The sequence below is a fragment of the Xenopus tropicalis genome, chromosome 5 (genome assembly GCF_000004195.4).
Source record: "Xenopus tropicalis strain Nigerian chromosome 5, UCB_Xtro_10.0, whole genome shotgun sequence".
Taxonomy (NCBI): Eukaryota; Metazoa; Chordata; class Amphibia; order Anura; family Pipidae; genus Xenopus; species Xenopus tropicalis.
This window is the reverse complement of record NC_030681.2, coordinates 95798159-95826088: the sequence shown is the minus strand read 5'-3', so window position 1 is coordinate 95826088 and position 27930 is coordinate 95798159. Positions and strand designations below refer to the sequence as shown.

The following is a 27930-nucleotide window of genomic DNA, read 5'->3' as shown; positions in this document are numbered from 1 at the left end:
GCCTTCTGAGCTATCTAGATAACAAGTTTCCATACCTGTACAACAGTTTGGGCAATGCATAAACCCCTGCATAACAAATGTATTTGTATCTATTATGTTTTTAGGCCATAGGAACCCTAGTGAGATGCTTACTATTCCATTTTGAACTGACAAGGGGACTGAACCCTGAGACAGTACCTACATTTTTAAGAAGGTGTACAAAGAATCATAGGGCATAATCACAATTCGTAACATAAAAAAAAAATAAGAATTTCGCAATATACAATTGCTCCATAGTTATTGCACTGAAAAATATTTGACCATTTCACTTGAAGTCTTAAAGTCTTGCTTAAGGATGGCATGGCTTTTCTATCACAAAATAAACACTACCTTGAGCGTAAAAATGTAAAAGAGTAAACTCTAAAATACACGGTGCTTATTTTTTCTCTTAATGACTTTTATTACATTTCTCCATATTTATTTAATAAGCAAATTGCACTTTCATTATAAGCCCCATTTATTGGCCTCATGTTACACAAAGGGACTCATTTAAAGCATCTGGCAAATATCTTCAATAGCTAATCATGTGTGCATCATCATCTGAATGCATTTGCTTCTCAAATTCCACAGATTCTACGGGAAGGGTTGTATAAAGACTAAGCTCGATTCCGCACAACCTCCTTGCTAACAGCACAGGCTCAGGGGGATGGAAACTATTGTGTGTAAAAATGTAATAAGGGTTAGAGTAAATACTCTATCCCTTCAGGAAATTTACCAGTAGGGTGGAATGCTTGGCCTTTTTCCCAAATGGGGATCTTAAATACAAATTTAGAGCAAGATAAATGTGTTTTGCTGTTGGCATTAAGTACTTTGTGGTAGTTAACAAAATATCTTTTGCAATATGTTTTAATTTTAGTAAACAAAAAGCTTTTGATTTTATAATAATTATTATTATTATTAACATGTATTTATAAAGCGCCAACATATTATGCAGCGCTGTATGATAAAAAGGTTTATACATTGAACATACTGATTTACATACAAAACAACCAATAACTGATACAAGAGGTAAAGAGAAAGCCCAGAAGAGCTTACAATATGAAAGAAGCTTACGCTCTAAAAGGAGATATTATCAATTTCACATTGAGCCAATAAGAGAAAATAGCTTTTAATAGTTAAATCCTTTTGGTAGTTGGAGATTTTCAGAGCATGCTAGGCCACAAAGATTATACAGGAAAAAGCTGATGTTTGCTCTCTAGATTGCATGGCATGAGTGTTGTGGCATTTATAACAGGGTATCTTGCATTATATTCATACATTTGAATTTCTTGGTTATAATTACATTGGTGTTTGAAGGAAGGCATTCAAATGCACCTCACATTGCCACTTTGATGCTATGGTGTAAAATTGCTTCAAAGCTGTGTAACACATTTTGGACACACATTTTTGTACCATAGTCCTCTGTTTGATTCATTTCAATGGTTTACACCAAGTTTAAATGAAAAATAATACAACAAAATGAAAGTGTTTTAAAGTAGTTAAAATATAATATACTGTTGCCCTGCACTGGTAACACTGGTGTAGCCATAGGGGGCAACCTGGGGGCAGTCAGTCTAAAATAGGAGAAAGGGCACAGGTTACATAACAGATATGCTCTGTAGAATTCAATGGGTTTAGATTCCTGTGTAAGAAATAAAGCCATTGTATTCTACGGAGTGTATCTGTTATCTGCTATGTAACCTGTGCCATTTAGTTTTATTTCTATTTCAACTTTAATGGCTGCTCCCTTGGTTACACAGCAGCTTATTTATATAAACTATAGTAGTGTTTCGGAAGCACATACCAGCTTTATCAGTGCGGGGCAACAGTACATTACATCTGAATAGCTTTAAAAACCTATGATTTTTTATGGGACTGTTGCTATGTAAGGACTGCTATGGATGCTTACAAATAAACCATTTATTTTTACCACTTTAAAAAGGATTTCCCTGTTTTTCCCTAACCTAAGATACAGACCCATAACATAACTCGCAGATTAAAATAAAAGTAGCACTTGTACAAGTGCAACAATTGAACATTTTCTCACACTAAATAAATGTTGCTTAATATAAAAGAAAACGAAACGAAGACCTTATACGCACAGCCTTAACTCTGCCATTGCTTTCTTCTAGCTTAATATAAAAGAACCAGTTCTCATTTTTGCATTATACAGTGTTTCATGCTAGTCATTTGCCGCATGTATCAGTCAGCCAATTCATAAATATACCTGAGTCCCTTTTTCGCCCTGATTTCCTTTATCGCCCTGAAAAACAACATTTTATTATTTTTATACTGTAATTATAACAGAAATATAGGATGTAATTTTTACAGTGTAAATTTGTCATATGCATAGACACATGATTCATTTAACATTTTGTTAGACTAGTGTTTGTCAGTTAGCAACAAAATCCTTCTCTATAATATACTGTGTTATACTGTTAGGTTCTGCCAGTAGGTGTCAGTATACATACTGTTTTGTGTTTATAAAGTTTTTATGAACCTGTGCATTCTGGGAAGAGTCTCCAGGATGTGATGTTATGTTCCTGTTTCCTTCTTGTTGTAAGGTGACTAAAGTATCAGCCATGCTTGCAGCATCATTCTGATTGGTAAGAGTCCTGACTGTCACTGCTACTCCAGATTACCCAGATACTCTGCTAACACATTTGAATAAGTGCTCCTCACTAGTGATGAGTGAAATTTTTCACAAGGCATGGATTCACTGCAAATTTCACCATTGGCAGTTTGTTTTTTTAAGAAATGGGCAACAAAATTCGGCACGTGACAAAATATTTTTGCCCGCGGCAAAAAAAAATGTGCGTGTAAAAAAAATAACACAAGCAACAATTTTTATATATAATTTTTATAACAAGAGAAATGAACTATCATGCTCATTAAGCGTTACCTTTGGACCCATAAGTCCTGGAATCCCTGGATATCCTTGTGGACCTGGAAGGCCCATTTCACCCCTTTCTCCCTAGTAAATACATGAAAGAGAAGATGGTATAAGAACATGACAGTGTACTACTCACCAATACTAGTAATAATATCCATGATGGCTAATTCAACTTTAGAATAGCTGTTAATCTTTGCTATATAAACAAAATTTCCTTATTTTTGTAAATTTTTGTAACATATTTTACTGAGAAAAAATTGGGTTTACAAACCATTAAATAGAACAAAAGCAAAATAAGCGTTGTTTAGATACAACCCAGTTGGAACACAGTGTAAAATATAAATAAGATAACATGTCAAAAGTTAAAACTGAATAATTTTATTATCTAAAAAATATATGTTTATTTTAATGCCAGCGTCACATTTTAAAAAAATGGGAAAGTGGGCAACAAAAGACTGGAAAAGTTATGTAATGCTAAAAAAAACACCTGGTGAAACATCTAACCAACTGGCAACAGGTCAGTAATAGAGAGGCTGGATCACTAAGAAGTAAAGATAAAGTAAAGTGCACCACTTTGTGAAACATTCCGCAGGCACATATAGCAAGAATTTAAAAATTCAAAACTGTACAAAGATAATTCTTTGCAATTTTACATTGAGGAATGTTATCCATATAAGAACAGAGTGTTGTTAAAAGAAGAGGTGATGCAACACAATGGGAAACATGTTCCCATCCCATCTTTTTGGAATGTGTGTTCAGCATCAGATTCATAATTAACATACATTTATCAGTTTCAACATTTGATATGTTGTCTTTATATGATGTAGAATTGAATAGAGGGTTCAAATGACTCACAAATGACTTCATTCACATTTTCTGTTGCAAATAGGTGGTGGACATCCCATATATTATTTTCAACCAATTGCAAAAGACTGGAGCCAAGTATAGAAAATGGGAGAGGGAAAAAAGTTTTGTAGGAATGGTGGGTCAAGTTGCAGTGTCTAGGTAGGCATGGCCACATAGTTCCCATATGGGCCAGTTTTGTTGATGATTTATAAATATTAGTTTACCTCTGGGGGTGCTATCTTCAGTAGATCTTAATAAATAGATTAATTATTTTTCGGGAATATTTTACATGCATACAGTAGATACAGATGATAGTAAGTGACTGGGAAAGGTACTACCCAGGATTGAATAGCTAACGTAGACAAGGCTTTTTTTGTATTAACCAAATATTCACTGAAAATGGTATTTATAATTTCAGTTGAATAATAATTGAAGAACAAATTGTAAAAGCATATCCAGTCCATGTCATTCTGAGGGTTTCAATAGTAATATACAATTATATACTAGGCAGGCACACCAGCATTAATTAAAAAACAGGATTTTCATGTTGCACCTTGAGGGTTTTATTTAAACATTCCTTCCATAAAAAAATTAGCAACACAAACATCTTGAAAGGATAGTTTATAATTACAAAAATAGGTGTTTTGCTAAATTCCTGTTTTGGTAAAACTTTTAATGAAACATTTTTCTTATGTTGAATCAGATAAATAAGCCACATAAATCACAAGCTCACTTTTTCTTATATGGGCCTGGGCCAGATTTGCTTCAAGCACTATGCAGCCATAGATCCATGCCATATAGCAGGATATAACAGGATAATGTGTATAGGACACTATTTATTAAACCTGTGCTATCATTTAGGGGCCGATTCATTAAAACACGAGTTCGAATCCAGAATGGCAAAAATTCGGATTGGATACGATAATTTCTGAAGATCGCAAATATCACGAAAATGCTTATGAAAAAATCATATTAGTTACGATAATATCGTATTGGCGATCCGAAAGTCACAAAATTTTCGCACTGAACGATTGTAAACAGTGGCAGAACCTTTCCGAATTTTTCGTGCAAGCGTACGAAAAAGTCGCGCGGGCATATGAAAAAGTCGCACAAGCACGAAAAAATCGACGAAAATACGCTCGGAGCATTTGAATGAATGCTCCAAGCGTTCGTGTCTTAATAAATCTCCCCCTTCTGGATTCCTTTTTATGTTTATGTAAGTATGAGTAAGATTTCATTTGATGATAGAAAGCTCAAGGCTTATCCCATGAAAGCTCTTTAGGAAAATGCTAGAATATATGTTTTTTTCTCACTGAATCAGTTCTGACTCTGTATACTTTATCATTAGATACATGAGTAGCAATGTGATACTAAATATTGAACCTCATTTAGCCATTCATTCCAGTCTACTAAACATTGGTAACTAATTTATTTTTACTTATCTATGATTTGTATTAAATAAGGTATATAACATAATAAACTGTACCTTCATTCCTGCGGGGCTTGCTTTGCCAGGTAGTCCAGCTTCTCCTTTATTTCCCTGCAAAGTTTACAACAATTTGTGATATTTAATGCAATTACAACATTGCAAAGGCAGTGCTTTCACCAACTTCCTTTCTAGTTTCCTTTGTAATAACCTGAGATCCCCAGTTGCTATTTATTCCACAGAAACCAAAGAGTGGTAATTAAGACCCAAATGTAGTGCTAGTAGATATCTAAACAGACATTTATCGTTAGGGAATAATATGTTTAGTTACAAATGGTGAAAATATATGGTCACACACACTATAAATGGTTTTAATCTACTAAATATCTTTTAAAGTGACCAATTAGAGAGGAATATGGCAAGGTTACCAGGTCATATGAAAAATCTGTTGCAGTCAGTGCTATATTCTTTAGGGCAGCTGCAGGTCTCTGTGTTCAGTAATAAAGTGCAGATATCTACTGCAATTGTGCAAGGAGGGTAGGCAGTGTGAAAAGTGTAAAACTGTGAGTAATCTGCCTAGGAGTTTATAAATGACCCCTCAGTACATGGTGTTTTGATGATATATTTGCACAACTTTTACCCTTTCTTTTTTTATCATCTCCTAACTGGCTCCTACTCTTTTCCCATGCAGCACATTAAATGTTTTATAATATTAAGTCTTACCTTAGGGCCCAGGGGTCCTTGTGGGCCAGCTAAGCCTTCGGGTCCTGACATTCCCTAAAATATGAAAAACAATATCTCTTAAAAAATGATCAATACATTTTGGTGTCTACTGTTACTGACAGACTTCTGATTGGCAGAGTAACCCTGCAATCCTCACATGAATTGGCATATCAGCAATAGCTGTGCAATATTTAACTGGGGGCAATGTGAACAATTAACTATCTACTTGGCTAAGGACTAGTAACTATGATTATCACTGCTGTTTATTTACAATTTAGTGCATGCAGAGTTTACCCGATATTGCTTCTATTTACAGTAATATTCAATGTAAAAGCTAAGCAGATATGCATAATTCATTACAATGCAGTTGTCAGACCATAATTTAAAATACATTTTCCATGTTAAAGGGGAATTTTGGAAGTGCTAACTCCTTATAGAAAGGTGAATGACATGTATTTCTATTTTCTCTGCCAGTTGATATGATAATATAATATAATATAAATCAGTGCACCAGAGACCACCCCTTTTGACTAGAGTACCAGAACTCTCATATCAAGCAGTCTAGGTTGTTCTTCTTGGTGAGGGCAGTGAGGTTCCGAGTTGTGATGGTAAATTTTATTAATGCCTTTAATAGTTGCTGGATGATACCTTGGGCAATTATTATATTCAAGGCTATTGTCATACTAAAATCTACAATTAGAATAGGTACTTGTATATATAGTCTATATATGTGAGTGTACAGATAGGTCTATCTGTATATACAGTATGTGCCCTGGGGTTTGTATGGAGGGGTTGAACGTGATGGACTATGGTATTTTTTCAACCTTACTATCTATATAAATTAACAAAATATGAAGAAGTAATTAATGAACCTTTACCCTTTACTGTGCCAAATGGAAAATATTATTTGGATGAAGAATAATCTCCAGAATCCTCCATCACCTTGGTTATTCCTGAGTTTTTGTTTTATCGATTTAATGTAAGGGTAGTCATATATCTACAGTCTGCTAGTCATATTTTAGCAGTAGGGATATTTCATTTTATTTCCAATGCATTCTAAGCTAAACAGAGTTACAAATATGATTTGTTTGAAAGTCATTTTATTGGCAAGTAGAACACACTAGGCTAAAGATTCCGACAGGTGCTACAAATCATTACTCATGTCGCTTAGGGAGATTCTGACCCTTGCAGTTATTGTTGTATTTGTCCAATTTTTTTTTTATTTTCAATTGGAAACTCTGGCCCACATAAAAAAAAAAGAAAAAAGAGCTTTCAGACAATGAAGTAAATCTTGCATCTCTATATGTCCCATTCTAAAAGGGTTTTAGATACTGAAAAGACTAAAAATAGAGGCAGGGTCTGATGCCCTTCCTGAATAATTGTAGTATAGTACTTAGTGACCCGCTGCCTAGGATCAGCTTATTTAGGGTAGCCAATTCTTGTAATACACCTCCACCTCAGATGGTCTTACGAAGTCACAGCGGAAACTAGCAAATCATATCTTGACTATAACAAAGATAGCTATAGCATCTAAGTAGAAAACATCCACTATCCCCAGTTGGGCAGAAATTTACCATAAAATAAACAGTAATATGGACTTTGAATATAGAATTGCTTACTTACAAAACAGGGTACCTGAATTCCTCAAAGTTTGGACCCCCTGGGAACTACTCCCATCAGCCCAATGATTATCTAATAAATAAGCATACCCAACCAATTCTGTACATTTGACATGGCATATGGTTACAACATATTGAACTATGTTTTAAGTCACATTAGTTGATATATTATTTTCAATTTCTATAAAAAACGATTCTCTCTCATATGCATAATTGGCACATATTATCATACCATTTATTGCTTACCTCTAGGAATCACGGCAACTTAAAAGATGTAACCATTTCATTATCAAATTACGTTAAAAGAATACAAATGATTCCGAATAAACATAAGAATGTTCATAACATAGTTATACAGACTGTAGTGTACCTGCAGAATCTCTTAGACATTTATATATATTATTGCATGGTATAAAACTGTGAATACCTTTTGCTTCTGTTTTGTATTAAACTTCAATAAAATATAAGTTTAAAAAAAAAAAGATGCCTGATTTTCTCTAAATATTGTACATGTGTTTTAAATGTGAAAAATAAATAAAAACACAGTTGAAAAAAAAAGGGGGATGCTGCAGCCTTAATATTAACCTTTTAATAACTGGAGTAGCAGGTATTTAAATATTTCAAAGAGGCTGTTCACTAATTAAAGTTTTTTGTGGGGGGTTTACATGTTTTTTAACTCCACTTTCAACTGTACTGATAAAATGATAAGATATTTATATAACAATAAGTGAATAATATAATACCTTATATATAAATATTATATACTTGTCTTTATTATTTATGCATAGGAAATGTAAAAAATCTTAGAAACACAGTATGAGTATGCAATGACTAACACAAAAAAAGGTAGTATAAAAATGGGGTATGGAAGGAAAATAACCATTTGGGAGCACATTTATACTGCCCCATGCCACATTCCAACATGTTTTTGTACTTTGACTACTACAAAGTGCACAGGCCTCTGCGGATTGCTCTTTTAATCTAGTGCAACCAGCATTAGGCCGTGCTAGATTCAAAAGGAGCCCTCACTCCCACCTCATACCTTGCACCTTTTTAAAGCGGCACCCTGGTGCTTCTCTTTTAGCAGATCACCTGACTTTTGGTCATTCAGAGGGGAATCTCAATCTGCTTTTTGCACTGAGCGCTGGATTTTTGATCCACTCTTGCACCCCTTAGTGCTCTTGCATTTGTGTCCAGGGGCTATCTTGAGGAAAATGAGTTCAAGAATTGTGATCAGTTTAAAGACCCTGATTTGCTGGCTCTGATTCTCTGATACTGCTTCAGTGCATCAGACATTTGGAACTAAAATGATATGACCCTTAAGGTGCTGTGCTATATGAACATTACTCATGCCTGTGTCACCAGCCCCTGAATGTACTTGTGTGGTGCTAGGTGTGTGGTGCTAGGGATTCAGTTGTCTTAGTTCACAACATCTGTTGAAAAAAGTCAGGAAGAACATTATAAGAAGAGTACAGAGTGAATGTCTGAAGGGTTATAACACTTTTCCATGATACGTTCAATATATGAACAAGGTCTGTTTTTTAGATTTTAAGGTCAAGCATAACTTGCTATCAAGATATCTGTTCAAGAGTTCAGCAGATATAGACCCTTGCCAACCGCAATTAAATATATAACAATATATTTAAAAAATGGTTAGACTGATAGAGTTTGGCATAACATTATCCCACTTTTTTTAGTGTAAGACGATGGCCTGAAAAGTATTAGAAGTGTAAAAAGTCACAATAGCTTTTTCTGAACTAAAGATTTTTTTTTTTTTAACTAAAACTACATTACTTCACATACTTGGGCAAAAGTAAATCAATTTTTGGCAACAGGTTCACTTAGAAGTTACAGCAATCTGAGATTGTACCTGATTTGATTAGCAGTAAATGCTCAGAATACCGAATCCTCTTGAAAAGATTCCACAAAACAGAGAACTGAATCCAAACCCTAATTTACATATTTAAATCTGAGGAAAATCAAATTTCCTTGCCTGAAGAAAAGTTTTGATTTTTGTTTTCTATTGTCCAAGCCAAGGGTTGGCATCTGTTTGGCTGAGCACCAAAGATTTCACCAAATACTGCAAAAATTGCTAGGGCTTTGAATTTAGAATTGGATCTTGTATTTGGTGCATGCTTAGTACTTTAACAACTAGCACCGTGTTTACTAACATTGGAGATAAATTTCACCAGTGATGCTGCCCATAGCAACCGATCAGACCTTTGCTTTTGTTATATAACTTGTTGTTGACTGTATATTTATCTCCAATGTTAGTAAACACTAGCGATGAGTGAATCTGTCACTTCACCGTAAAATGGAAAAATTGGCAACACTTTGGAAAAATTAGCAAAATGCGAAAATGTTGCAAGTCAAAAAAAATTGTTGCATGTCAAAAAAAATGTAATGTGCAACAATTTTTTTGTCACTCTGCGTGTTTTCTGCACCGAAAAATCCGCCAATGGCAAAATGTGGAGTTTGGCCCCAAATCCATGCCTGACAAAGTTTTTTGCTCATCACTAGTAAACACAACCTTCAGTAGTTTTTTTTATCTTTGTTCAAGCTAGGGTGCACCCTTAAAATTAGATTACCAGTATACAATGCACCCTTTCATTTAAAACTCTGTTGGAACTTTTATATAAACAACAGTCCATTGTGTTGGGGTTTAATCTGTGCACTGGTGATCAAATTATGTACCTTGCAAGGACCAAAAACTTCAAAAGCTTCAATTTCCCTGTTTTCCCTGTTTAGCTCAATAAATAATAATGCACTTAACATTCTAGTATCTGGCCCTGCACCTACAGCTTTTGTTTCAACACCATTACATTGGCAAATATTTTGCATGCAAAATATATAAAAATAAAATCTATTTTTTGCCCGTGTTAATACTGTATATATCACCATTACTTGCAAAAAATATTTTTCTTAAATAGTTTTTAAATTGTTCTAAAAAGCATCCATAAATCAGTAATGTTTTTTTCCCTCGGAAACTGTTACTTCCAAGAATAATTTGGAATACACTAAATTTATTCCAAAGTCATATTTTCCAAAAGGGAATTCCCAACCTCATATTGCATCTGGATTCAATGTAGTTTTTCCTTATTGCTATTTCCATCCACTTTTCCCTTCCAAAAATAGCTGAAACAGCTAAACAAATGTTCCAAAATGTTTAAAAGATAAATTATTGTTGTTAAGGATCTTCACAAAAAAAAAAAAAACGGGCTATTGTATCTGCTGAACTCTTTAGCAGATTTATTGTATGATAGCAAATAAAGCCTGTGTTTAAACTCTAAATAACTGACCATGGACATATTTTATGGAAAAGTATTGTATTCCTCCTTGTAGTTCTATTGTAGTCCTCCTTGCTTTCACTCTGTACCTTCCTAACAAAGTGCTTCCTGGCAGATCTCCTTCCCAAAGATGAACTGAACAATTGATGAATCTCTGGCACCACACAAGTACATTCAGGTACATTTTAGTTGTGCACTGAAGCAGTACCACAGCCAGGAATTGCTCAAATAAAGAATTGTTATTGTGGGTTTTACCTTATATTTACATTATAGTCTATAAATCCTTGGTGATAAAGTGATAAATAATGATATACTTATCAGTATAGCTAGGGTGATGTGAATTTATACTGGAAATTGTGTATATTAAATCCTTGTATAAATGTATGCCAGGTAGACAATGTCATTTAGCTTTCTTTTAGTTCAGTTGTCCTCTTCTTGTAAACCTTTAAATGGTCTTCAGAATAAAGCAATATTAAAGGTTGTAGAAAGAAGAGTTAAAGTTTCAGAACAGAGTGTGTTGGATTAGTCATTCAGTTGCCTTCGGGAAATTCCTTATGATGAAACCATTCAGAAAGATCCTAATCCTAAAACTCTCAGGAGAAGCCTAACCTTAAATATTTTTTGGGTAGCTGGACTGTTTTGCTGGCACTATTGGCCTGGCTTGGGATATTTGAAGTGTATTTTACTATTTTAAATGAAAACTATGTTTTTGGCCCATCTCCTTTGCACTTTTACCCACACCAGGATTCTTATAATTTCCGCTACTATCTTTTTGCTCTCCACCTATCACCTTTTATGTACCTTCCTTCCATCTGTTTTTTAATGAAGAGCAGAAAATATATTGAAGAATATATCTGCAACAGAGAAAAGAATCAATTCTAATGTTCACAATAATGTTGTTTTAAACCTAGATGTTTCTTATTTGAGATCTGGACACTTAACAGAGACAGGCAGTAGGCAGGAAGAGGAAATTTATAGTAATCTTAATGTTTTATTATAATTATAAAAGAAGCCCCATGGGTATTTCTTATTGCTTAAATATGTGTTGCATTCTCTGCCACATGTTCCACGGTTTTCACAAAACAGTTTTTTTAATGGAAATGAAACATATTATTAAAGTAACTTAAAACAGTGCCCAATGTGTCTCTTGTCTAATGCCAGTAAATGCAAGCATTCAGAATTGTGCAAACTGACATAATAGTTTAAAGAAGAGAAAGTAGGCCTGCAAAATGTTGCTTTTTTATACTTTCATGGCTTCTTTGATCTCCATTAAATTTATGCTACATTTTAAGAAATACCAGCTAGATATAGTTCCAACTTACGAGAGCTCCAGGGGGTCCTCTGGCACCTGGTTCTCCTGGAGATCCAGTTTCACCCTGTAAGATTAATGGGCTTTAATCAATAATTATGTCCTACATCATCTTAGTACCTTATACATATAGGAACATTAGATGTCATTTTTTTTATTTTACAGAATAATGATATTTGCATTGCAATCCATCTGTTACCACCTTTTCAATCCACCACATAATAGTAATAGTAAAATGTGTAAACAATCTTTCTCATATATATATATATATATATATATATATAAACCAGCAACACGAGTTTATGCCAAAAAAATTATGTATAAAACAATTATGTAATAAAAACACATGAACAGCCAAAGTTATGTTTCAGTCCCCTGGGGATCTTTTTTTCAATACTTTAAACCATTTACCCTGCACCCAAGATGAAAACTGAAGCAGAGGGCCACCCCTGGTTCAATATATACAGTATATATACATATATAGTGCCTATATTTAGGCATTCTAAAAAAAAGAAACAAATTAAATCTTATCACCATGGAATAAAACTTTGGCTCAAGTATACACAAAGTCACAAATATATATATATATATATATATAACATTTTTATTATTCTGATAACATCAAATAATTGAAATAGTAACCCAAAAAGTAATGCTTGACAAAAGACACAACACTTATTTTCAAAACTATACAGTCAATAGCAGTCAAATGGATTCAATAGCAGTCAAATTGCTAAACAAAAGATTAAATCCCTGACAAACTATGAGTATCACATACTTTGGTACATATTACCTCTCATTTAATTTCTAGAATTGCTCATCATCAGCCATGTTTAATTTCTCTTACTGAGTAAGTCCATACCAAATCTACTAGAATCCTATTTTAGATTACACTGTAAACATCTGAACAAAATGTAGGATGTTTTCAGGGGAACCATATAAGCAAAAGAACAAATAAACCAATCAACCATGAGGAGGGAATTTCACAGAAAATATAAAAAGTACCCAGAGGAAATGAAGACACTGGGAGAACTGCAGACTTGCAGATAGTGACAGATCACTGAAATATAATATAGAATGAATATAATAGCATAATCCATTGTAATTAAAATACTATAATTCTATACTGGCTGATAGTAGCAGCTTCTGTAATCAGTATTATCTATGTACCATTGGGAAAGGCTTAGTTGGATTAACAGGTTGCATTCTAGAGCCATTTGTTATTATTAACTATATTATTAGCTATATTCATATCTAGTAAAAACGTTTGTCCTTCTTAAGGCTGCACTATAGGGTATTGAATTTCTGCATAAATTTATATCCCCATTCCTTCCGCTCCTGTTGAGTTTAAAAGTTGCCCATTTGTACAGTGACTCAAAGATCATCAGTACTGTGGTCATTGCTGCAGAAGTGTGCTGCTACAGGGAGATCTGTTCTCCAACAATTCATGTTGGATCTGTGGGAGGGCATCCACTGATTTAATGTTTGTCCCACATATATAACCCTGTAGTTGGGCATTTTACACTCAGAATACTTGTCAGATTGATAACAGTTTTGTAGGGACCCATAGGCTTAACAATCACTCTGGCCTTATTCCCTATCACTTCCTACTTTTGCTGTTACTATGCAGAAGTACATTTTACCAATTCTCCTATTTACATATGTGCATTTATTGGCCCATAGATAGGATGACCACATCCTGCACACTGCAATATAGTGTCAGGCAGGAGGTGGGCACTTCCTCTTTGGGTTTCCATCAAAAGCTTGTGTTCCAGGGAGCCTTGACCAACTTAACCTAGAAGCATTGAGCCTAGGAGAAAGCCATAGCTCTAGACGTGAATCTTAAGATGAGTAGGGGAGCAAGGACCCATGAGGATAAATCAGTGTGCACGTTATCTATTTTTGAGAGCATGAGAAAGTTCAGCATTATTTAGAAAGAGCAGTTGTGTGCCTCAACTAGGAGAACTAGGAAAACAATGCTCTCCTGCCTTAGTGAAAGGACCGCAGTAGCGACAGGGAATTCAGGCATAGCTTAGCTCCCTGATTCAAGTCAGCTATAGGGATCTGGGCCATTTAAGGTGGAAACCATTGGGACTTTCCCACATTCATCTCCAAGGTGGTGCGACAACACTCTGCATTAATATTGACTGCACCTGATATTCCACTGTACTACCTCATTGCTGTGCGTATTCATCCTGCATATTTACTTTGTCTTGGACAAATAAATCAAGTTCTAGTTGGTTGCAAAGAACCTCTGGCATCCTATTCTTATTATTACTACCTTTGGCTACGCAACACCTTTCAAGCACACTCTTCCCTATACTGAAGGCCCGTCTTATGAGTCATGTGTATCCGTGCTCTGTACCATCTAGCTGGACATTTTCCAGCCAAAATAGGGTTACAGTTTTTTTACTCTGTGCTAGTTTGTATGAATTTTTTAGTTTCTGTGTATACCATGCCTGCAGCAGGGATGTGCAGTAAGTAGTCCAATTTTGTAATCTACTTAGTTAGCCAATAAATGGTATCACCAACTCTAAATTTTCTGGTTTTGTTCTATGGCTAACACTCTAAAGCTATAAATAAGTCCATACTGTCCACCTTTTCTTGTAGCTTCTTTATTTCATGCAGCAAACTTAACTTCATACGCCTCCTTGTTACTATATTTTCCTGCCAACCTCAATAAACAAACATTCCAACAAGATTCATCAGCTCAATCACAGACACTCATCTGCTATCCCTTATATTGTCGTCTAGATGTTTCCAGAATCTGACTCCAAACTACAACATTAATCTTTCTGCAACTGAAGTTCCCATATATCTTCACCCTTAGCTTCAAACGAACATTTACTATCAAGTAATGCCCTTTTCTTTTATAACTTCCTTAATATTAATAAGATTCCCCCCTCGTATTACCAAATAGTTTCACACACTCCTTCAGCCTTTAGGCTTTCAAGCATTTAATTATACTCATTAACTGATTGTAATTTCCTCATTGTGTCATTTTACTTAACATTTTTTGCTACTGTTATATTCTGTACAAAGCTGTTTGTAACAAATGAACAAGTTAATTGTACAGTGATAAAATCAATACAAAAATTGGTAAACAAGACCTCATTACAGTTTGCAGTGCTAAAACACAGAACTACTAAAACAACCAGCAATATGCAACAATATATAAATGCATATGGGGAATGACTACAAGCAGCAACTGAGCAGGAACTGTCATCCCTCATACTCTAGAAGATGTATACAAAAAATTCTAATGTTGGTGCTTACAAAAGATAATGATTACATTTTTTGTACAAAAAGAAAAGGCAAAGCATGCCCATGTATACCTCACTTTTACATGAACCCTTTCTGTAAGTTACCCACCTGGACCAGGTCAGGCAAGTCAACTATGTGACATAGATGGCAAACAGCTGTAGTGTGTTTATATGGGCGGATCAGTAATGCCATGCCATATATTGTGACAGATATTATTTGTCAGCTAATAATAAATAGGAAGGTTCAGCTCAAGATGAATTGCAAAGAAGAGGGGAAGGACATAAAACTAAAAATATATATGTTGTATGTATCTCTGATATAGTATTTGTCTTTGCTCCGTTTTTCTCCAAAAACACTCATGAGTAAAAAAGTATGCAAAAAAAAAAAAGATTACTGTATGTCCAACAACTTTACTATGGTTAAAAAAATAAAGAATTCATTTTAAATTACTACTGAGGCATTTTGTTTAAGATATCAGTTGCCATTTTAACTTGGTCTGATGTCACTTCCCTGCCTGTACCCTGCTCCCTGGAACAGCTCCCTGCTCAGATTACAGCAAGGAGGGGAGGGGAGAGGAGGAGAAGGGAGGAGGAGAGAAGAGCAAACTGAGCAGACTTGTGCCATGCCCTGAAGGATTTTTTTAACAGAAGGTAGCCTGACACATAAGATCGTGTGTACAGAAAAATGTGGCATTTCTTTTCACAAATGCAGCAGTGCTGTAAGTGTTATGACTGTATTTACATGGACATTTCTGATGAAACTTACTTAGTTTTTACCTTTCCTTTGCCTTTAATTAAAAACCACTATAATCCTGCACACACAAATATACATATTCCAGATATGAAAAACACATATATGGTTTAAAAGGCCTGTTACATGTGTTCCTAACCTTAAAGGAATGTGTACCAACATAAAATATGCAACTATCAACAGTAGTGACAATTTTTTTTTCCATTTTCGACCTTCGTATGTAAACAATATTTTCAGCAATGTGATGATACAGGAGTATGGGGCTCCTACTGTGTAACTGGCATTGGAAGATGTCAGTGTAACCATGTAGCAGAAGGCTGTTGCAATCATAAAAAAAAATCATAAAATCTGCACCCTTCCATAAACAAAATCTGGAAGCAAAGCCTCTAAAAGACAGCTAGAAGTATTTTTTGCATCTAGAAGATTTGCTTATCAAGTAGATTACAAGATTAATTTATACTCAGTGGGGCAGATTTATCAAAACACTAGTTTGAATCCCGAATGGGAAAAATTCGGATTGGAAACGAAAATTTCTGAAGATCTCAAATATCACAAAAATGCTTACGAAAAAATCGCATTAGTCACGATAATATCATATTGGTGAACCGGATGAACGCTCCGAGCGTTCATGTCTTGATAAATCTCCCCCATAGTCTTCTTTAAATGTAAGTCCCGAAATACCAGAGTCACATACCTTAATTCCATTTGCACCATCATTTCCAGGAATTCCTGGTATTCCCTTAAATGATAAAAAAATATTTATTCTTACAACACATATTATACATGTTGTACACATTACAACATTATAGGTGTTTTGTGTTTCATTGCGGCATAATTACATTTCTTAATGGTGTTGGGAAAAATAATACAGGCATGGGATTTCTTATCCAGAATGCTTGGGCCTAAAGTTTTCTGGATAAGGGATGTTTCTGTAGTTTGGATCTCCTGGATCTACTTTAAAAAATTATTATTTTTATTATAATATTGATTAAATCCAATACCTGTAGGTTTTTTTTCCTTTCCAGTAAGGATTAATTATATCTTAGTTGGGATCAAGTACAAGGTACTGTTTTATTATTACAGAGAAAAAAGAAATTGTTTTTAAAAATTGTATTTATTTGATAAAAATGGAATCTATGGGAGATGGTCTTTCTGCTATTCTGTAATAAAAAAGAGAACCAGCCATACCTAGACAGGGGTATTTGTGAAAGAGGGCACCACCCAACATAAGAAAAAAGTATTGAAAAATTCTTATGCAGGGGAGTGTACAGAAACAGAAGACAAAACACACAAGTGCAAACGTTTTTTTTGACAGACAAAACACAGATATCGGAAAAGGGTGCTCAGAGAAAAGATGTGTACACCATAATAGTCCTTGTTGGTGTATAGAAACTCATAAGCTAAGCACAAATCGGGTGGAAACAAACCATAAAGTTGCCCCATCTGCTTATCAGTGCATCCCATAGTAATCTATCTAAACTATATAATCCAAATTTTCCGTCTCAAATGTATAAAAACCTAGCTAATTGTTCCCTAAAAATGTTTAATACCTTGGGTGGCCACTTTCGTTTCTTTTAAAACCTTCTGTCTAAAGCAAGTGGAAAGGAACATTTTCATGCAACTTGTTTTCCACCTGATTACAGAAGTGGTCAAATTGCCCTGCATGCTTTAGCCATTACTGTTAGTAAGTAATCTTCAGTAAAATGGATCCTTACAATCGCAATCTGATATAAAATAATTGAAATAGTTTCCTCTTCATTGTATAATTCGCAAATCATGACATGCGTAGTGGTAATTGTGGTTAGAAAACTCTACCTCCAGTATGTATTGGGTATTAAATAAACCACAAAAACACACATGTAACCTTCTAAAATTAAGACATTGGGTAAGTGGAAAACATTTTCTCTAAAAAATATCATTATTTACAGGTAATCCACGGAGACCTTCCATTCCTGGAGGACCTGGTTTTCCTTCTTCACCCTAAGAAATTATACATCAGTGTATTACATTTCAGTGTACATATATACATAAATGGCTCTTCATTTGCCACAGAATTCACATATCGCATGGGGTTCAAACTTTGGAAAATTCACACAGATTCCTACATTTTCAATAAGATACAGAAAATCTCCTAAATTCAGATTGTTCTAACCAAAAGTTGTTCCCATCAAACTGAATTCGGTCCGTTTTCTGAATCATAAAGATAATTCTCTATTAAAATATGGGCTAAGCAGAGTACAGTATATCACATTGTAGGTGTGAAAATCGCAGTCAGAAATTCAGGTTCTAGACACTGTTCCTTCTAAGTTGTGCACCCATGTGCATGCACATACACTTTTAAACCAGAACACAAATATTTTTGTGGGATGAACAAAGAATTTTCACACACAGCCAAAAAGAAATTAGAGATGGGGGGGGGGGGGCAAAGTCATCAAGCAAAATTCCCCTCCTTGCCCCTATATGTGGATGCCCATGATTAGAAGGAACATAGGTCCCAGGTGCTTGAGTGTGAGTGCCAAACAGTGCACATGCCATTAACAGGGCCCAGGAAGTAAGTGCTGGGTGAAACAGAAGGGGTGTGCCTACATGTGGGGACATTTACAGCTGTCAGGCACAGTAGAACTGTTTATTTCAAACAGATAAACACCGTGATCTGCATTTTTACAGTTCTGTAAAATGATAATAAGGAGATCATCACACTCGAAGTTTCATAGGAATGAATTTCAAGAATGAATGTGTGATAAATACCAGACTACCAGGCAAAAACAGTTTACTATACTCAAAAATGGCTAAACGAAAAAATGGTTAAGCATGCAAATGCTAGGATTTAAAAATAAAATGCTTTTACTGCATTTAAAAATAAGATCCCCTGATAAATGAGCAAATAACATTTCTGAACTGATAGCAAAGGTAAGGGAAATAAAAAGGTATCAAAACACATTTGCAAACAATTGCTGCTTCAGAATATTAATGTTTGCACATTTTCTCCCAAGCTGACAAATTTAGGTACTGCCAGGAATGAATTATGGGTTTGAAGGCACAAACATGTACCACAAGCTCTCCCACTGGGGGGTTGTCCTGTAGTTTATTTAGAAATCTCGTAGTATATTATTCCCTGTTCAAAAGTAAGCCAACAAAATGTAAGTTATGTAAGATAGCTTTTGAGTTGAAATGCAAGTCTATATGTTATAATATACAACTGCTGAGTATTTATTAGCACCTACAATTTATAAAGATGTGAAACAAGAAACACATGTTTTCAGTGAATTGCATACAGACATTTGGCACAGCTATTTTGCTGGAATATGCATACAACAAAAAATTACAATCAGACATTGTTAAGTGCTGTTTAAACCAGTGCCAGTTTTGGCAACTAGAACTTCAAATTAATTATTTCATACAGAGATAATTACATTTTGAAAGCATGCAATGTCCCACCATGAGCGCCGGGCATTTCTTTAAATAATTTTGTGTCAATGCATTCTCAATACATTCTTTATACACATTCACTTAACGCTCTATTAATGTGTCTCTCTGCACTTTCAAATATTTGAATTCCATTAATTTAAATGAAGCAGAACATTTCAGCAGCACCAGGAATATGGAGCTAAAGCAGATGTGAAAAGAAAATGTATCCGACTTGCAGGTGAGCATAAAATATCCATTTTATGGAATCCAACTCTATGGGGCACATTTACTAACCCACGAATCCGAATTGGAAAAATTCCGATTGGAAAACGAACATTTTGCAACTTTTTCGTATTTTTTGCGATTTTTTTCGGCGCCTTTACGACTTTTCGGAAATTGTCGCGACTTTTTCGTTACCAATACGATTTGCGCAAAAAAACGCGAGTTTTTCATAGCCATTACGATGCGCTCGTATCTTGTCGCGACTTTTTCGTATTGAGCGCTCGTAAGCGGCGGGCGAAACTTTCAGACTTAGCATGATTTTGGAAGCCTCCCATAGGACTCAATGGCACCCTGCAGCTCCAACCTGGCCCAAGAAAAGTCACCATACTGAAGCTTGAATGAATCCGAATCTTTCGTACACGGTGCGAAGGCTACGAAAAAGTCGCGACTTTTCGCGCAAGTAGTAACGCTACGAAAAAATCGCCAGATTTTGCGCAACATTCGGAATGGCAACGAAAAAGTCGCGACAATTTTCCGAAAAATCGCCAAATACCGATCATTACGAAAAAAACGCAATCGGACGCATTCGGCCCGTTCGTGAGTAAGTAAATGTGCCCCTATGGATTTCAAAATATATCCACACCCACCTTTCATATCAATGGCTGCATGAACACATAGGGGCAGATTTATCAAAGTCCGAATTTCGGATGTTTAGAAGTACAATTGGCAAAAATTCTGATTTAATACGATAATTTCTGATGTGCGTTAATTAGTATTGTGGTCATACAAAAATATCATGGTACGATCTGAAAGTTATGAAATTTTTGTATCCGAATAATCCTAAATGGCGCGAAAACCTTTCTGACTTTGAACCTTCAGTGCTTGATTTTGGAAGCCTCCCATAGGACTCAGTGGCACTCTGCAACCTGGCCAAAGGAAAGTCACGATACCGAACTTTGAATGAATAATGAAACTTTCGTAGTATGAAATACGATTTTGTCGCACATATTGACACAAAGCACAAAAAAGTCAGGTAAGTTAACGAATATATAGTAGAAAATACGCAAAGTTCTAGAAATTAGAAAAATACAAAATGTTTGTAATCGTACCCATTCGAACTTTGATAAATGTGCCCCATAATATAAATTTAAGGAACAAAGTGTTTATTTTTATTTAGTTGTCCTGCTGCATTTTTTTTTCAACTTTTTAAATAAATGTTAACTTTCCATGAATAAAGTGAAAATGGTATTAATACTAAATACTAAATACATGTTTATATTTATCAGGGTCACACTAATGCAACAATAGAACAAATGTTAGCCCCACCCCCAGGTGATTGTAATCGCTTACCTGATACTCCTGCACATGTACATAGAAGGAACTCTCACCCGCATACACGCTGGGAGCACTGATCAGGGGTTTCAGGTAAGCAACTAAAGTAAGGTAAGCATATCATTTTGGCACCCACCCAGTGGTGTAGCCATTCCTTCTCCTTTAAACTGTACATTAACACAGTGTTTTGGTATTTAAAATCTGGATCTTGATAGTTACTATTTATAATTGAATATATATATATAATATATATATATAATGTGTGTGTGTGTATTTTTCAAATTAGGATTGTTTTTGCTTTTTCTTAGGCTTCACTTGGGAAAAAAAAAAGTTGAACTCGATGGACATGTGACTTTTTTTAACCTCAACCACTTACCAGATTAGATTGTAAGCTTTATGGGACAGGGACCTCCTTCCTACTGTGCACATGACACTTAAACTCTGTGTACCTGTACTTATTTATTACTTGTTTATTATTTATTATTTGTTATTTTTGTCTTTCCTCTGTGTACATTTCTACATTGCTGCATATTCATGGAGTGCTTTTTAAAAAAAGTTATATATACACATGTTATTATATATATTACCTTTATTCCATGATATCCTGGCATTCCATCCTTCCCATATGATCCTGGTTCTCCCTATATAAATATACATATTAAAATAAAATGGTGGGTTAAAAGATAATAGTGACTGTTAGCAGATGTTAGGAATGAAAAGCAAGTGTACTTACTGGTCTCCCAGGTTTTCCAGTTGCACCATTACTTCCTTTATCACCTTTATTTCCCTATGAAATTTAAAAAACTGTCTTTGTAAAACGAAGTTTGTAATACATTTTTTACTTGCTTCAATAACATTAAAATGCCTTATCTTTGCTGCAAAGATTGTATTTCAAGTCTGTATAGGTAATACATTTGTTATCCAGAAACTCATTACCTAGAAAGCTCCAAAATATAGCAATACCATTTCCATAGTCCCATTTAAACAAGTAATTATTTGTTTATACAATTCTCTGTATCATGGAAAGTCCCCTTTAAAAACATCAAAAAAATCATATGCCTTCTAGACATGCCTTCTACATCCTATATATGTATTTTCCATGGTAACAGGGTAGGTGAAAACTACATTTCTCATAGATGTACATAATACAGACACTCATTTGTGAAGCTGAAGATGTGAATAGCATCTCATATTAACTTTAATTGTATATTTTTAAACAAACTTGTATGGGACAAACACTTGGTAATCCACCAGACAAGTTAGAATAGTAATTCTCAAGTCTAAAACTAGAGGAGTTTTTAGTCCTTAAAATAAAAAAATTACAGACTATTATTGGGGTGTGCCCCCTGAATAGTTATTATAGCAAGGCTACATGAGGAAAAAACATTATTTTTCATAATTACCTTTTTCCCATCAATTCCTATATCTCCTTTGTCTCCTCTAGGTCCCATTTCACCCTATCAAGAGAAACATATTAATTATAAATATTTCTATGCAAAAGCAATAACTATCACCACCAGTATAGAACTTAGGGGCTGATTTACTAAGACACGAATTCGAATCCGAATTGGAAAAATTCAGATTGGAAAACGAACATTTTGCGACTTTTTCGTATTTTTTGCGATTTTTTTCGGCGACTTTACGACTTTTCGGAAATTATCGCAACTTTTTCGTTACCAATACGATTTGCGCGAAAAAACGCGAGTTTTTCGTAGCCACTCCGAAAGTTGCGCAAAATCTGCCGATTTTTTCGTAGCGTTAAAACTTGCGCGAAAAGTCGCGCCTTTTTCGTAGCGTTAAAACTTGCGCGAAAAGTCGCGCCTTTTTTCGTAGCGTTAACTTAAAAGGGGCGACGTTTCGCGCAAGTTTCGGAATGGCTACAAAAAACTTGCGTTTTTTCGCGCAAATCGTATTGGTAACGAAAAAGTCACGACAATTTTCCGAAAAAATCGCAAAATACCGATCATTACGAAAAAAACGCAATCGGACGCATTCGGCCCGTTCGTGGGTTAGTAAATGTGCCCCTTACTGTTGCACTCTTTGCAAACTGTGGCATGCAGAATTAATTGCAAAAAGGCTTAGATTTTTACTCTATTATAGTCTGTAGACACATCCTTAGAAACAAAATCACATTGGGCCTTTACTGGTCCTTAACAAAATTGACTGACAATTACAGGAAACCATTACCATGGCAGGTTAATAGTGATGAGCGAATCTGTCCTATTTTGCTTCGGCAAAAAATCCACAAAACGATTTTTTTGCCACAAAATTTTTCACAGCCAAATTCTGAGTTCATTGAAACATTTTTGCTGTTATAATATTAGAGCTGTGACATAGTAGGTTATTCTTTTAACTAAGCACTTAAAAATGAATTAAAACCCCCTTTTCATTTGTTTGTACTACATTCATATGGAGTATCCCTGCCCCATGTATGTATCTGCACGTTTATCACACACACACGTGTATCTATAATAAATCAAATCTATAAGATCATAGATTTTTTTTTTAAATGCAAAAAATTGTGTCAGATTTCTGCCAAACCTTCATTCAGCAGAATACTTCATTTTCAAACAAACCAAATCCAAACCCATATGACTGTGTGACTAAACAACTGAACGTGACCATTTTTTGTTTCTTAATGATGGAAAGTTTGATTTTTCTCACACTGAAATATGCAAATTAAGGTTGGGATGTTCTAAAAAGCTGTAAAAAAAAACAAAACACCACTAAATGGGGCATCTAAACAGTGAACAGTATTAATATTCCTAGTATTAATTTCCCAGAATACTCTGGAAGTGATTATATTCTCTGGCAATGGCAATAATTCCCATGGATAGTTGCTTTTAGATTTTGGTTTGGCACAAGAACTGGAAGAATCTATGCTGGCAAATATAGTCCAAGCTTGATTAGTGTTAGTGCTTCCAGTAGTTGGACGTTCAAGGCTGCTTTCTCTAAAGAAAGACAGCAATAGCAATTAGTTGACTATATATATTATATATATATATATATATATATATATATATATAAACTTGCAAATGTTTCCTTTTCTTATGCACTTTGACAAGTAATGACACCTGGTAGTGTCAGACAATGACAAAAATGGTTATAGAGCATGGGGTACACTTGACTCTAACACACTGGCCTTTGCTATGTGGAAGGATCAATAGGGAGGTAGTGCAACTACAACTTACTTCTGCAAAAAAAATGAAATAAAGGATGCTGGAAAGTTATTACAGAAAACTCAAACAGAACTGGTTTTATTGTCCAAGACAATTGATCCACAGGGATAAGCACAACATATTCACAATGCAGATGTAGAGCAATGGATTGGCTGTTAAATGCATAGCAAGCAGAATAAAGATGCACCACTGTGGAGAGTAGCATGGGTAGTAAAAGAATGTCCTTAGGGTTTCTACCTCTAGTGGTCTAAGCCTGATATCCTTATCTCTACTGCAGTCCCTTTACTAAGGCAGCAGAGCCTGTAAAGGAGAATACCCCCAGCTATCTCTCCTGGCAGGAGCAAAAAAGCTTCTCTTTCTAATTATTTCTGATCTGACCCACTTTCTTAGAAAGTGCTATAACGAAATATATCCTGCACTTGCTAAACTTCCCCATCTTCACTAGAGATGATGGCTTTTTTCTGGGAACACTTCTTGTGGATCCCAGGCTTCCTGGAGAACATCCACACAGGTGAACTAATGAAGGCCAAGAAGGAAGAGCCACCCCTAACCAAAGACTATATTAAAATGTGGCAAGGGAGTGATCATACCTATGGGCCAATAAAGTTCAATATGCAGATAGGAAAAATAGACACCTGGGCTTCTGCCCAGTAGCAATGGAAATAAAGAAGATAAGGTTTAAAGCTATAGGGTTTGTTAACCCTATAGGTCCCTACAATTGCAAGATTGTCTCTTCTATTATGTGAATTATGTTACCAAAGAGGCCAATACTAACCCCCTTTAAAGTGCACCCTAAAGAAATGTATTTTAGATTTTCTGTGCATATGTTAAGCCCTTATATATTAAATAGTTAATGTCTGTAAATAGAGTTTTTTTGCTAGAATATGTAAACTTTTTGAACACCAAAAAAAGTGTAGCAACCTTGAAACCTGGTTGTCCATGTAGCCCTGGGAATCCTGGCATTCCACGATCTCCCTGTTAAAAAAAATGTAACAATATATATTTATACTTTAGATAGTATAAAATGTATTCTTTAAATACATTAAGTAATGCACAAACAACTATTTACAAATCTTTTCCATAACATTGGATAATTCAGTGAACCTGATGATCTGTCCTTTAATCCAACCTCTCTGGTGATTTTAGTCAATTAAAATGCAAGAACTCTAATAGTCAATAACTCTAGTTATAACACCTTAACCCAGCCTCATCTAAATATTGACATCCATATCTAAGTATCTTTATCTAATGGTCACATTAACACCACATCAACTTACAATGCCACATGCATTCCTGAACAAATGGGGTAAAATGTAATATTACCTTCTCGCCATCCTGACCTGTGTTTCCTTTTAAACCTGGGAAGCCACGGGGTCCCTAAAAATAAACAAATTACATTTCTGTTAAAATTAGACAGTAAAAATGTAACAAGTAATATTAATTATTAGTTGATGGCATATTTGTTATGCTCTCAATGGAAACTTGGGTGTTATAGGAGCCTGGATTATGTAACCTGTAAATGCCTGTAAATGTTTGGCCAGACTTTCCCCACCCTCACACTGGGAAATGGTATAAAATTTTGCAGAGACACTCCTGTACATCTACTATTGTGGTTTATATTGTGATTGGTCCTTGTGGATTGTATTACGTGAGTAAAACCAATGCTACATTTAAGGAAATAATAGGCAACCATCGGTCTGCCATTAGTAAAGCACGAAAAAAAAGGGAGGCAGAACAACCGGTTACCAGGCATTTTTTGGAAAATGGGCCATTCTTTGCCCAAATTCAAGTGTATGGCCATAGACTTTCAGCCCCCATTATCACAGGCAGGCAACAGAGATGCTGCACTCCTGCGGTGTGAAACACACTGGACTCCTGACCATACACGGACAGATTTCAGCTGCTGATTCGGGTCCTTCAGACCAATTCAGCAGGATAAGAGCACTGCCAATGGGCCAACGTGGCCAATATTTGGTCTAAAATTGGCCAGATCTCGAACGGCAAGTTTGATTTTTACCGGCTCATTGATCTCCCTGGCCCAGTGGACCATATACCTGACATTTGAATGAGATAATTTGGTCCTAGGGCCAACCAATCATTAAGCATATCAGGAGAAATTTTACTCATTTGGCGAATTTGCCACAGTGTATGGCCACTTTTAGAAATAAAAGATATATCTGGAAAATGCAGTTACTGGAGAAGGGGGAACAGTGACTTGGTGTTTTAATTTTACAGTGTGTCTTTTCATATTTTGTTACATGGATTGTGTGGCACAACTCTCTGGGGGAGCAGTTTGAAAGAAGAGAATTGTATCTATGTGGCTCTAGCACCCTTATGAATATTGAGGCTATCAATGCAGTAGGAATTATTTAATACCCATCATGATTAAATATTAAAGACTCTAAAGCATTACCTGCACACCTGGTGAACCAGGAATCCCTGGACTCCCTGATGCTCCTTGAAATCCCTGAAAAGTAAAAAATCAAATCACATTTTCTAATGTAGTTTTTATTTATGTGTCCTTCAACTTTATAATAGTTGTCACTTATTTACAGGTATAGGATCTGTTATCCAATATTTGTGTGATCTGGGGTTTTTCAGGTAAGCATTTATTTTTTTCAAAACCTCATACCTTTATACTTAAAAAAACATTTAAACATTAATTATGCATCAGTTAGTGTTGACACTATATGGATTCACGTACTACAAGTTCAAAGTATTATTACAGAGAAATTATTTTTTGAAACATTTAATTATTTGCTCAAAATAAATTCTATAGAAGATGGTTTGAACATAAATCTGATCTTTCTGGATAAGAAAAAAAAATCAAGATACAGATCTATAAAACAAAATGTGCAGTTATGGGAAAAAATACAGAGAGCATAGCAAAAAAGCAAAATCACAAAAATAAACTGCATTTACAATTCTTTGCTGTGATTTACACAAATTACAGCAGAGCACAATCCCAACAAAGAAATGAACCCCTAAATGGCACATGTTAAGGGATATAGGGGAATGTTCACATACTTGTTAAACATATGTACCCCATGAACCTAATGACCCATTATTTAAGTGTTTTTTAGTGACTGGATCTATCAGTAAATATTTAGTACAGGTATGGGATCTGTTATCCAAAAACCTGTTATCCAGAAAGCTTAGAAAGAAAGACTTAATTTTATTAAAATAATTACCTTTTTTAAAAAAAAAAAAAAAAAAAAAAGGTACCTGACCCCAAATAAGATATAATCAACCCTTATTGGAGGCAAAACAATCCTATTGAGTTTATTTAATGTTTAAATGATTTTTTTAGCAGACTTGATGTATGGTGATCCAAATAACAGAAAGACCCCTTACCCAGAAAACCCTCACTTTTTTCTAGCTACCAAAGTGCTCTCTGCAAATTGTCTAATGTTTATTACCACTAATTATAGGTTATAACATTATTTTAGATACTATATAATAATGCAGGATTTTATAAAATGGGACTAATTTCAGTAATTGGCCTAAATGAGGAACAATGTTACAGAGGTGGAGTACAACAAAGTAGAAACATATTTCTATATTTACATTTTAGGTTGCCAAGAGCAAAACAGAACACTGAGTTATATACAGATCAGAAGCTATATTTGGCACTTTAAAAAGTAGCACAACACT

The 27930-nt window shown here is 34.9% G+C and overlaps 1 protein-coding gene across 1 annotated transcript in view; it reads right to left on the bottom strand.

Moving 5' to 3' along the window:
• Window positions 1-27930, bottom strand: part of col21a1 (collagen, type XXI, alpha 1) — a 94986-nt gene that overhangs the window by 10093 nt on the left and 56963 nt on the right. Inside the window, exons 11-23 of the mRNA XM_002934864.4 lie at window positions 26690-26743; window positions 25600-25653; window positions 25198-25251; window positions 22501-22554; window positions 21831-21884; window positions 21685-21738; window positions 18062-18115; window positions 16830-16874; window positions 12135-12188; window positions 5907-5960; window positions 5244-5297; window positions 2921-2992; window positions 2246-2281 (exon numbers count right to left, since the gene is read on the bottom strand). Coding sequence (XP_002934910.1) covers window positions 2246-2281; window positions 2921-2992; window positions 5244-5297; window positions 5907-5960; window positions 12135-12188; window positions 16830-16874; window positions 18062-18115; window positions 21685-21738; window positions 21831-21884; window positions 22501-22554; window positions 25198-25251; window positions 25600-25653; window positions 26690-26743 — 693 coding nt within the window. The remainder of the gene's footprint in view (window positions 1-2245; window positions 2282-2920; window positions 2993-5243; window positions 5298-5906; window positions 5961-12134; window positions 12189-16829; window positions 16875-18061; window positions 18116-21684; window positions 21739-21830; window positions 21885-22500; window positions 22555-25197; window positions 25252-25599; window positions 25654-26689; window positions 26744-27930) is intronic.